Below are 14,439 nucleotides of genomic sequence, written 5' to 3' on the forward strand. Positions count from 1 at the left end.
ACTACCGCTCCGCACTGACCGGTACCCGCAATGACCGACACACTCCGCACTGACCGACACACACTCCCCCTGACCGACCACTCCGCACTGACCGACACACCACTCCGCACTGACCGACACACTCCGCACTGACAGGTACACTGCGCACTGACCCGACACTCCGCACTGACCGACACACTCCGCCCTGACCGACACTCCGCACTGACCGACACACACCGCACTGACCGGACACACTCCGCACTGACCACACTCCGCACTGACCGGTACACTCCGCACCTGACCGGCACACTCCGCACTGACCGACACACTCCGCACTGACCGACACACTCCGCACTGACCGACACACTCCCACTGACCGGTACACTCCGCACTGACGCGTACACTCCGCACTGACCGACACACTCCCACTGACCGGCACACTCCGCCACTGACCGACACACTCCGCACTGACCGACACCTCCGCACTGACGACACACTCCGCACTGACCGACACACTCCGCACTGACCGACACACTCCGCACTGACCGACACACTCCGCACTGACCGACACACTCCGCACTGACCGACACACTCCGCACTGACCGACACACTCCGCACTGACCGACACACTCCGCACTGACCGACACACTCCGCACTGACCGACACACTCCGCACTGACCGACACACTCCGCACTGACCGACACACTCCGCACTGACCGGACACTCCGCACTGACCGACACACTCCGCACTGACCGACACACTCCGCACTGACCGACACACTCCGCACTGACCGACACACTCCGCACTGACCGACACACTCCGCACTGACCGACACACTCCGCACTGACCGACACACTCCGCACTGACCGGTACACTCCGCACTGACCGACACACTCCGCACTGACCGGTACACTCCGCACTGACCGACACACTCCGCACTGACCGACACACTCCGCACTGACCGACACACTCCGCACTGACCGACACACTCCGCACTGACCGACACACTCCGCACTGACCGACACACTCCGCACTGACCGGACACACTCCGCACTGACCGACACACTCCGCACTGACCGACACACTCCGCACTGACCGACACACTCCGCACTGACCGGCACACTCCGCACTGACCGACACACTCCGCACTGACCGGCACACTCCGCACTGACCGACACACTCCGCACTGACCGACACACTCCGCACTGACCGACACACTCCGCACTGACCGACACACTCCGCACTGACCGACACACTCCGCACTGACCGACACTCCGCACTGACCGACACACTCCGCACTGACCGGTACACTCCGCACTGACCGACACACTCCGCACTGACCGACACACTCCGCACTGACCGACACACTCCGCACTGACCGACACACTCCGCACTGACCGACACACTCCGCACTGACCGACACACTCCGCACTGACCGACACACTCCGCACTGACCGGCACACTCCGCACTGACCGGTACACTCCGCACTGACCGACACACTCCGCACTGACCGACACACTCCGCACTGACCGACACACTCCGCACTGACCGACACACTCCGCACTGACCGACACACTCCGCACTGACCGACACACTCCGCACTGACCGGTACACTCCGCACTGACCGACACACTCCGCACCGACCGACACACTCACGCACTGACCGACACATCCGCATGACGGACACACTCCGCACTGACCGTTACACTCCGCACTGACCGACACACTCCGCACTGACCGACACACTCCGCACTGACCGACACACTCCGCACTGACCGGTACACTCCTCACTGACCGACACACTCCGCACTGACCGGTACACTCCGCACCGACCGGTACACTCCTCACTGACCGACACACTCCGCACTGGACCGGACACATACCGCACTGACCGGTACACTCCGCACCGACCGACACACTCCGCACTGACCGACACCCCGCACTGACCGACACACTCCGCACCGGCCGTACACTCCGCACCGACCGGTACACTCCGCACCGACCGGTACACTCCGCACTGATTGACGACACTCCGCACTGACCGACACACTCCCGCACTGACCGACACTCCGCACTGACCGACACACTCCGCTCTGACCGACACACTCCGCACTGACCGACACACTCCGCACTGACCGACACACTCCGCACTGACCGACACACTCCGCACTGACCGACACACTCCGCACTGACCGGTACACTCCGCACTGACCGGTACACTCCGCACTGACCGGCACACTCCGCACTGACCGACACACTCCGCACTGACCGGTACACTCCGCACTGACCGGTACACTCCGCACTGACCGGTACACTCCGCACTGACCGGCACACTCCGCACTGACCGACACACTCCGCACTGACCGGCACACTCCGCACTGACCGGTACACTCCGCACTGACCGGTACACTCCGCACTGACCGGCACACTCCGCACTGACCGGTACACTCCGCACTGACCGACACACTCCGCACTGACCGGTACACTCCGCACTGACCGACACACTCCGCACTGACCGACACACTCCGCACTGACCGACACACTCCGCACTGACCGACACACTCCGCACTGACCGGTACACTCCGCACTGACCGACACACTCCGCACTGACCGGTACACTCCGCACTGACCGGCACACTCCGCACTGACCGGCACACTCCGCACTGACCGACACACTCCGCACTGACCGACACACTCCGCACTGACCGGTACACTCCGCACTGACCGACACACTCCGCACTGACCGACACACTCCGCACTGACCGACACACTCCGCACTGACCGTACACTCCGCACTGACCGACACACTCCGCACTGACCGACACACTCCGCACTGACCGACACACTCCGCACTGACCGACACACTCCGCACTGACCGACACACTCCGCACTGACCGACACACTCCGCACTGACCGACACACTCCGCACTGACCGACACACTCCGCACTGACCGACACACTCCGCACTGACCGACACACTCCGCACTGACCGACACACTCCGCACTGACCGACACACTCCGCACTGACCGGTACACTCCGCACTGACCGACACACTCCGCACTGACCGACACACTCCGCACTGACCGGTACACTCCGCACTGACCGACACACTCCGCACTGACCGGCACACTCCGCACTGACCGACACACTCCGCACTGACCGACACACTCCGCACTGACCGACACACTCCGCACTGACCGACACACTCCGCACTGACCGACACACTCCGCACTGACCGGACACACTCCGCACTGACCGACACACTCCGCACTGACCGACACACTCCGCACTGACCGACACACTCCGCACTGACCGACTACACTCCGAACTGACCGGAACACTCCGCACTGACCGACACACTCCGCACTGACCGACACACTCCGCACTGACCGTACACACTCCGCACTGACCGGACACACTCCGCACTGACCGGACACACTCCGCACTGACCGACACACTCCGCACTGACCGACACACTCCGCACTGACCGACACACTCCGCACTGACCGACACACTCCGCACTGACCGACACACTCCGCACTGACCGACACACTCCGCACTGACCGGTACACTCCGCACTGACCGACACACTCCGCACTGACCGTACACACTCCGCACTGACCGACACACTCCGCACTGACCGACACACTCCGCACTGACCGACACACTCCGCACTGACCGACACACTCCGCACTGACCGACAACACTCCGCACTGACCGGACACACTCCGCACTGACCGGACACACTCCGCACTGACCGACACACTCCGCACTGACCGACACACTCCGCACTGACCGGCACACTCCGCACTGACTCGGACCACTCCTGACGACACACTCCGCACTGACCGACACACTCCGCACTGACCGACACACTGACCGACACACTCCGCACTGACCGACACACTCCGCACTGACCGGTACACTCCGCACTGACCGACACACTCCGCACTGACCGACACACTCCGCACTGACCGGTACACTCCGCACTGACCGACACACTCCGCACTGACCGACACACTCCGCACTGACCGACACACTCCGCACTGACCGGTACACTCCGCACTGACCGACACACTCCGCACTGACCGACACACTCCGCACTGACCGGTACACTCCGCACTGACCGGTACACTCCGCACTGACCGACACACTCCGCACTGACCGGTACACTCCGCACTGACCGACACACTCCGCACTGACCGACACACTCCGCACTGACCGACACACTCCGCACTGACCGCACACTCCGCACTGACCGACACACTCCGCACTGACCGACACACTCCGCACTGACCGACACACTCCGCACTGACCGACACACTCCGCACTGACCGACACACTCCGCACTGACCGACACACTCCGCACTGACCGGCACACTCCGCACTGACCGCCACACTCCGCACTGACCGACACACTCCGCACTGACCGACACACTCCGCACTGACCGACACACTCCGCACTGACCGACACACTCCGCACTGACCGGCACACTCCGCACTGACCGTACACACTCCGCACTGACCGGACACACTCCGCACTGACCGACACACTCCGCACTGACCGACACACTCCGCACTGACCGACACACTCCGCACTGACCGGCACACTCCGCACTGACCGGCACACTCCGCACTGACCGACACACTCCGCACTGACCGGCACACTCCGCACTGACCGACACACTCCGCACTGACCGACACACTCCGCACTGACCGGCACACTCCGCACTGACCGACACACTCCGCACTGACCGGTACACTCCGCACTGACCGACACACTCCGCACTGACCGACACACTCCGCACTGACCGACACACTCCGCACTGACCGACACACTCCGCACTGACCGGCACACTCCGCACTGACCGTACACTCCGCACTGACCGGACACTCCGCACTGACCGGACACACTCCGCACTGACCGACACACTCCGCACTGACCGACACACTCCGCACTGACCGACACACTCCGCACTGACCGACACACTCCGCACTGACCGGCACACTCCGCACTGACCGGTACACTCCGCACTGACCGACACACTCCGCACTGACCGACACACTCCGCACTGACCGACACACTCCGCACTGACCGGCACACTCCGCACTGACCGACACACTCCGCACTGACCGGTACACTCCGCACTGACCGGTACACTCCGCACTGACCGACACACTCCGCACTGACCGACACACTCCGCACTGACCGACACACTCCGCACTGACCGACACACTCCGCACTGACCGACACACTCCGCACTGACCGACACACTCCGCACTGACCGACACACTCCGCACTGACCGGTACACTCCGCACTGACCGACACACTCCGCACTGACCGACACACTCCGCACTGACCGGCACACTCCGCACTGACCGGTACACACTCCGCACTGACCGACACACTCCGCACTGACCGGTACACTCCGCACTGACCGGACACACTCCGCACTGACCGACACACTCCGCACTGACCGGTACACTCCGCACTGACCGGTACACTCCGCACTGACCGGCACACTCCGCACTGACCGACACACTCCGCACTGACCGACACACTCCGCACTGACCGGCACACTCCGCACTGACCGGTACACTCCGCACTGACCGACACACTCCGCACTGACCGACACACTCCGCACTGACCGGTACACTCCGCACTGACCGGTACACTCCGCACTGACCGACACACTCCGCACTGACCGACACACTCCGCACTGACCGACACACTCCGCACTGACCGACACACTCCGCACTGACCGACACACTCCGCACTGACCGACACACTCCGCACTGACCGGTACACTCCGCACTGACCGGCACACTCCGCACTGACCGACACACTCCGCACTGACCGACACACTCCGCACTGACCGGTACACACTCCGCACTGACCGACACACTCCGCACTGACCGACACACTCCGCACTGACCGGTACACTCCGCACTGACCGACACACTCCGCACTGACCGACACACTCCGCACTGACCGACACACTCCGCACTGACCGGTACACTCCGCACTGACCGACACACTCCGCACTGACCGACACACTCCGCACTGACCGACACACTCCGCACTGACCGACACACTCCGCACTGACCGGTACACTCCGCACTGACCGACACACTCCGCACTGACCGACACACTCCGCACTGACCGACACACTCCGCACTGACCGGTACACTCCGCACTGACCGGTACACTCCGCACTGACCGACACACTCCGCACTGACCGGTACACTCCGCACTGACCGGCTACACTCCGCACTGACCGACACACTCCGCACTGACCGGACACACTCCGCACTGACCGGCACACCTCCGCACTGACCGGACCACTCCGCACTGACCGCTACACTCCGCACTGACCGACACACTCCGCACTGACCGACACACTCCGCACTGACCGGTACACTCCGCACTGACCGACACACTCCGCACTGACCGACACACTCCGCACTGACCGACACACTCCGCACTGACCGGACACTCCGCACTGACCGATACCACTCCGCACTGACCGACACACTCCGCACTGACCGACACACTCCGCACTGACCGGACACACTCCGCACTGACCGACACACTCCGCACTGACCGACACACTCCGCACTGACCGACACACTCCGCACTGACCGACACACTCCGCACTGACCGGTACACTCCGCACTGACCGACACACTCCGCACTGACCGGTACACTCCGCACTGACCGGTACACTCCGCACTGACCGGTACACACTCCGCACTGACCGGCACACTCCGCACTGACCGACACACTCCGCACTGACCGGTACACTCCGCACTGACCGACACACTCCGCACTGACCGGTACACTCCGCACTGACCGGCACACTCCGCACTGACCGGTACACTCCGCACTGACCGACACACTCCGCACTGACCGACACACTCCGCACTGACCGGCACACTCCGCACTGACCGGTACACTCCGCACTGACCGGACACCTCCGCACTGACCGACACACTCCGCACTGACCGGTACACTCCGCACTGACCGACACACTCCGCACTGACCGACACACTCCGCACTGACCGGTACACTCCGCACTGACCAACACACTCCGCACTGACCGGTACACTCCGCACTGACCGACACACTCCGCACTGACCGACACACTCCGCACTGACCGACACACTCCGCACTGACCGACACACTCCGCACTGACCGACACACTCCGCACTGACCGGTACACTCCGCACTGACCGGTACACTCCGCACTGACCGTTACACTCCGCACTGACCGACACACTCCGCACTGACCGACACACTCCGCACTGACCGACACACTCCGCACTGACCGACACACTCCGCACTGACCGACCACTGACCGACACACTCCGCACTGACCGACACACTCCGCACTGACCGACACACTCCGCACTGACTGACACACTCCGCACTGACCGACACACTCCGCACTGACCGACACACTCCGCACTGACCGGTACACTCCGCACTGACCAGTACAGTCCAGCAGTAGCCTATCTGTGTCATTCCCACTAAGTTGAGAAAGTGGAACCTACATTTCCGCTCTCATCTGAAAACTCTCCCTCCCCATCCCCTCCCCTCTGTCCCCCTCCCCTCCCTCCCCCTCCCCTCCCCTCTGTCCCCCTCCCCTCCCCCTCCCCTCCCTCCCCCTCCCCTCCCCTCTGTCCCCCTCCCCTCCCTCCCCCTCCTCTCAGATTTCAATCAGTTGGTGGTAGAGGCTGGACAGATGGTGGGTACACACCTGCCGGCTGCAGCAAACTGAACGGATGGTGAGGGTGTGGGAGGACCTCCTCCGCAATTCTCACTCCCACTTATGACCTGAAAATGCGCAATTGCCACGGCAACACGATGCACTGAGTGATGTGGAAGGTTTCTTGTTACCTGCAGACTGTGAGCTATTATTGATCACAGCAAACTTGACAAAGGGAACTGTGAGCGAGCAGTCCCTTTGTTGTGATTTACAGCGGCCTCTGCACAAATCTCGCTCACAAACTTCATTGATTCAGCTTCTTTCAGCTGAAAGAGAAACACTCAATTCATTTCCTTTCATCACTGAGGAGCCTGGAGACTTTGCCTGTCATGTCAGCATCATTATTCAAATCTTCCTTGGTGATGAAGGACATGTGACGAGGGCTCTTGATGCAAAATGTTTGCCACTGTCACTCTCAAAGCATCGAATTTTCAACAGGGGAGAAACATGCTGACTGGGAGAATCAGCACAGAGTCTAACTTCCAGCAGAAAGACGGAGGGTGGGATTCTCCGCTATCCAGCGGGGCGGGCCGTATCAATGCCGAGGAGTGGCGTCAACCACTCCGGTATCGGGCTGCCCAGAAGGTGCGGAATCCTCCGGTGCGAGTTGGCGCATGTGTGGGAGCGCCAGCGTGTGCTGGTGTCATCCCAGCGCATGCGCAGTGGGGTTTCGGCTCCGCGCCAGCCATGGCGGACCGTTATACTGGCCGGCGTGGAAGGAAAGAGTGCCCCCACGGCACAGACCCGGCCGCGGATCAGTGGGCCCGGCCGCGGGCCAGGGGGCCAGATCGCCCTGTGCCCCCCCAAGGAATCCGCTGGGCACCCGCAGAGCCAGGTCCCGCCGGTAAGGATCTCGTGTATTACATGCTGGCGGGATCGCCAAAAACGGGCGGCCACTCGGCCCATCGTAGGCCGGAGATTCGCCGGGGAGGCCGCTGCCAATGGCCCCCGACCGGCGCAGTGCGATTCCCAACCCCGCAGAAAAACCGGCGTCGGTGGCGGGGCGGGATCCAAGCTGCCCACCGACGATTCACCGGCACGGCGGGGGGGGAGGGGGGGGGGGTGTCGGAGAATCCCGCCCCGAGTGTCAACATCCAAAATAGGCACCATCCGCACTGTCCCCATCAAACACTCCCAGGACAGGTACAGCACGGGGTTAGATACAGAGTAAAGCTCCCTCTACACTGTCCCCATCAAACACTCCCAGGACAGGTGCAGCACGGGGTTAGATACAGAGTAAAGCTCCCTCTACACTGTCCCCATCAAACACTCCCAGGACAGGTGCAGCACGGGGTTAGATACAGAGTAAAGCTCCCTCTATACTGTCCCCATCAAACACTCCCAGGACAGGTACAGCACGGGGTTAGATACAGAGTAAAGCTCCCTCTACACTGTCCCCATCAAACACTCTCAGGACAGGTACAGCATGGGGTTAGATACAGAGTAAAGCTCCCTCTACACTGTCCCCATCAAACACTCCCAGGACAGATACAGCACGGGGTTAGATACAGAGTAAAGCTCCCTCTACACTGTCCCCATCAAACACTCCCAGGACAGGTACAGCACGGGGTTAGATACAGAGTAAAGCTCCCTCTACACTGTCCCCATCAAACACTCCCAGAACAGGTACAGCATTGGGTTAGATACAGAGTAAAGCTCCCTCTACACTGTCCCCATCAAACACTCCCAGAACAGGTACAGCATGGGGTTAGATACAGAGTAAAGCTCCCTCTACACTGTCCCCATCAAACACTCCCAGGACAGGTACAGCATGGGGTTAGATACAGAGTAAAGCTCCCTCTGCCAGTATTTTGTGGATCACCTATCGAACACTCTACATCCTCACTGACTGATAAATATTGCTTCCTTCGCTGAACCAATGAAGGATCGGGTATCCTACTGTTCAGGAACATTCAGAGGTACAATGAAGGTAAATCACACAGTGCTAAAGGTCACAGTGCTAAAGGTCACAGTGCTAAAGGTCACACAGCGCGTAAGGTCCATTCAGCGCGAAAGGTCATACAGCGCGAAAGGTCACACAGCGCGAAAGGTCACACAGCGCGAAAGGTCACACCAAGATTGACTTTTAAAGCCCTACAAACTGAAATAAAAAGAAATAATTTCCTCAGCTGGTCTTGTGACCTCAGGACAGCCCGAAGCAGTTTTGAGCCAAGGATATAGTTTCAAAGGCAGTCATTGTTATGATGGAGGAAACCTTTACAGGGCAAGGTCCCTCAAAGAACAGTGATGGGAATCTATTTGAGTGATGTTGATTGGCAGACACATACCAACCAGGCCAGTGTTCTTTTCTATTGGAGAGGACAAGCAGGCATCATTCTGATTCAGAAACGAGGGGTTTTCCTGTTCATTTGTGGGATGTGAGCGTGTGGCAGGTATTTTACACCCATCTGCATTTGGACACGGACGGCTTCAGAGTCTGAGCAGTTGTGAATGGTGCTGAACATTGTGCAGTCATCAACAAACATCCCCACTTCTGATCTTATGATGGAAGGGAGGTCATTGATGAAGCAGCTGAAGATGGCTGGGCCTAGGACACTACCCCGAGAAACGCCTGCAGTGATGTCCTGGAACTGAGATGATTGATCTCCAATCACCACAACCATCTTCCTTTGTGCCGGGTATGACTCCAACTCTGATTCCCATTGACTCCAGTTTAGCTCGGGCTCCTTGATGTCATCCTCGGTCAAATGCTGCCTTGATGTCAAAGGGCAGTCACTCTCACCTCACCTCTGGCATTCGGCCCTTTTGTCCATGTTTGAACCAAGGCTGTAATGAGGTCAGGAGCTGAGTCACCCTGGCGGAACCCAAACTGAGTGTCCGTGAGAAGGTTATTGCTTGATCGCACTTTTGGTTATTATCATAGAATTTACAGTGCAGAAGGAGGACATTCGGCCCATCGAGTCTGCACCGACTCTTGGAAAGAGCACCCTGCCCGAGGTCAACACCTCCACCCTATCCCCATAACCCAGTAACCCCACCCAACACTAAGGGCAATTTTGGACACTAAGGGCAATTTAGCACGGCCAATCCACCTAGCCTGCACATCTTTGGACTGTGGGAGGAAACCGGAGCACCCGGAGGAAACCCACGCACACACGGGGAGGACGTGCAGACTCCGCACAGACAGTGACCCAAGCCGGAATCGAACCTGGGACCCTGGAGCTGTGAAGCGCTAACCACTGCGCTACCGTGCTGCCCTTCCATCACAGGACTACTCAATCAGTTGTACAGAATGGGACAACCATAGAACCATAGAAAGTAGGAGCAGGAGGAGGCCATTCAGCCCCTTGAGCCTGCTCCGCCATTCATTGTGATCATGGCTGATCATCCAAATCAATAGCCTTGTCCAGCCTTCCCCCTCATCATCGGGCCAAGTGCTATATCTAACTGCGACTGGAAAACAAGTTTTGGCCTCAACTCCTTCCTGTGGTAATGAATTCCACAGGCCGAAAACTCTCTGGGTGAAGAAATTTCTCCTCATCTCTGCCCTAAATGGTCTACCCCGTATCCTCAGACTGTGACCCCTGGTTCTGGACACCCCGACCATCAGGAACATCCTTCCTGCATCCTCCCCGTCCAGTCCTGTTAGAATTTTATAGGTTTCTATAAGATTCCCCCCTCAATCTTCTGAAACTAGGATAGAATGGGGTGGGGGGCAATGATGGGGGGAACTGGGAGATATTGGTGGCGGCTGGGATTGAGGAACTACAAGAGATTGGGAGATACTGGAGGAGATTGTTGGAGGCTAGTGAGAATTGGGGGGAACTGGGAGCGGACTGGTGGAGCTGGGTGTATTGGGGGATTTGGGGGAGATTGGTGGGGTTGGGGAGTATTGGGGGAGATTGGTGGGGTTGGGGAGTATTGGGGGCAGCCTGCGGAGATCTGGCGACTGGGGGGTGGGGGGGGGGGGGGGGGGGGGGGGGGAGGAATTGGAGGAGGTGAGAAGGTTCTGAAGCCAGTTTTCTCTTGCCCAATCTGCCCTGAAGTGTTGGCCTGAGATGTTCCTTTGATAAGAAACAGGATTTTTTTGTGAACATGCATCATACTCCCCGGGATTTGGTGTGAAATGCAAACACAGAAATGCTTACCTGTACAGGCGGCATCTGGTGAACTGTTGCTTGGTGACACCACAGCAGACTGGTCGGTCTTTTTACATCCTGACGAGCCCTAGGGAAGAAAACCATGGACAAAACATGGTGATAATACAGCCCTCGGTGCCCACGGTCAACAGCCATGGCGATAATACAGCCCTCGGTGCCCAGGGTCAACAGCCATGGCGATAATACAGCCCTCGGTGCCCACCGTCAACAGCCATGGTGATAATACAGCCCTCTGTGCCCAGGGTCAATAGCCATGGCGATAATACAGCCGGAGGAGCCCACTGTCAACAGCCCATGGCGATAATACAGCCCTCGGTGCCCAGGGTCAATAGCCATGGCGATAATACAGCCCTCGGTGCCCAGGGTCAATAGCCATGGCGATAATACAGCCCTCGGTGCCCAGGGTTAATAGCCATGGCGATAATACAGCCCTCGGTGCCCAGGGTCAATAGCCATGGCGATAATACAGCCCTCGGTGCCCAGGGTCAATAGCCATGGCGATAATACAGCCCTCGGTGCCCAGGGTCAACAGCCATGGCAATAATACAGCCCTCGGTGCCCACCGTCAACAGCCCATTCAATCATTCTCAACACAACATTTCTCCATCCCACTCATCTCTCTAATTCACCTCTAAATTCTTTAGAAATCACGCCCAGCTCAAACTGTACCCTCTCCATGTTCCCGTCACGCCCAGCTCTGACTGTACCCTCTCCATGTTCCCGTCACCCCCAGCTCTGACTGTACCCTCTCCCTGTCCCTGTCACCCCCAGCTCTGACTGTACCCTCTCCCTGTCCCCGTCACCCCTAGCTCTGACTGTACCCTCTCCCTGTCCCCATCACCCCCGGCTCTGACTGTACCCTCTCCATCTCCCCGTCACCCCCAGCTCTGACTGTACCTTCTCCCTGTCCCTGTCACCCCCAGCTCTGACTGTACCCTCTCCATCTCCCCGTCACCCCCAGCTCTGACTGTACCCTCTCCATGTTCCCATCACCCCCGGCTCTGACTGTACCCTCTCCCTGTCCCGTCACCCCCGGCTCTGACTGTACCCTCTCCCTGTCCCCGTCACCCCCGGCTCTGACTGTACCCTCTCCACAGCCAGTCACCCCAGCTCTGACTGTACCCTCTCCCTGAACCCGTCACCCCCAGCTCTGACTGTACCCTCTCCCTGTCCTTGTCACCCCCAGCTCTGACTGTACCCTCTCCACAGCCCGGTCAGCCCCGGCTCTGACTGTACCCTCTCCATGTTACCATCACCCCCAGCTCTGACTGTACCCTCTCCATGTTACCATCACCCCCAGCTCTGACTGTACCCATTCCACAGCCCCGTGACCCCCAGCTCTGACTGTCCCCTCTCCCTGTCCCCATCATCCCCAACACTGGCTGTACCCTCTCCCTGTCCCCGTCACCCCCGGCTCTGACTGTACCCTCTCCCTGTCCCCGTCACCCCCAGCTCTGACTGTACCCTCTCCCTGTCCCCGTCACCCCCGGCTCTGACTGTACCCTCTCCCTGTCCCCATCACCCCCAGCTCTGACTGTACCCTCCCCCTGTCCCCGTCACCCCCAGCTCTGACTGTACCCTCTCCCTGTCCCCGTCACCCCCGGCTCTGACTGAACCCTCTCCATGTTCCCATCACCCCCGGCTCTGACTGTACCCTCTTCATATCCCCGTCACCCCCGGCTCTGACTGTACCCCCTCCACAGCCCCGTCACCCCCGGCTCTGACTGTCCCCTCTCCCTGTCCCCATCACTCCCAGCTCTGACTGTACCCTCTCCACAGCCCGGTCAGCCCCGGCTCTGACTGTACCCTCTCCCTGTCCCCGTCACCCCCAGCTCTGACTGTACCCTCTCCCTGTCCCCGTCACCCCCGGCTCTGACTGTACCCTCTCCCTGTCCCCGTCACCCCCAGCTCTGACTGTACCCTCCCCCTGTCCCCGTCACCCCCAGCTCTGACTGTACCCTCTCCCTGTCCCCGTCACCCCCGGCTCTGACTGTACCCTCTCCCTGTCCCCGTCACCCCAGCTCTGACTGTGCCCTCTCCCTGTCCCCGTCACCCCCGGCTCTGACTGTACCCTCTCCCTGTCCCCGTCACCCCCGGCTCTGACTGTACCCACTCCCTGTCCCCGTCACCCCCAGCTCTGACTGTACCCTCTCCATGTTCCCATCACCCCCGGCTCTGACTGTACCCTCTTCATATCCCCGTCACCCCCGGCTCTGACTGTACCCTCTCCCTGTCCCCGTCACCCCCGGCTCTGACTGTACCCCCTCCACAGCCCCGTCACCCCCGGCTCTGACTGTACCCTCTCCCAGTCCCCGTCACCCCCAGCTCTGACTCTACCCTCTCCCTGTCCCCGTCACCCCCGGCTCTGACTGTACCCTCTCCACAGCCCCGTCATCCCCAGCTTTGACTGTACCCTCTCCCTGTTCCCATCACCCCGTCTCCGACTGTACCCCCTCCCTGTCCCCGTCACCCCCAGCTCTAACTGTACCCTCTCCTGTCCCCGTCACCCCGGCTCTGACTGTACCCTCTCCACAGCCCCATCACCCCCGGCTCTGACTGTACCCCC

The 14,439-nt window shown here is 60.2% G+C and overlaps 1 protein-coding gene across 5 annotated transcripts in view; it reads right to left on the reverse strand.

The window, feature by feature from the left end:
- stxbp4 (syntaxin binding protein 4) overlaps nt 1-14,439 on the reverse strand; it is a 260,949-nt gene that overhangs the window by 149,032 nt on the left and 97,478 nt on the right. For all 5 annotated transcript variants that reach the window (XM_038777465.1, XM_038777464.1, XM_038777467.1 and 2 more), the window contains one exon: nt 11,862-11,940. In XM_038777465.1, coding sequence (XP_038633393.1) covers nt 11,862-11,940 — 79 coding nt within the window. The remainder of the gene's footprint in view (nt 1-11,861; nt 11,941-14,439) is intronic.

Source organism: Scyliorhinus canicula, chromosome 18 (assembly GCF_902713615.1).
Source record: "Scyliorhinus canicula chromosome 18, sScyCan1.1, whole genome shotgun sequence".
NCBI lineage: Eukaryota > Metazoa > Chordata > Chondrichthyes > Carcharhiniformes > Scyliorhinidae > Scyliorhinus > Scyliorhinus canicula.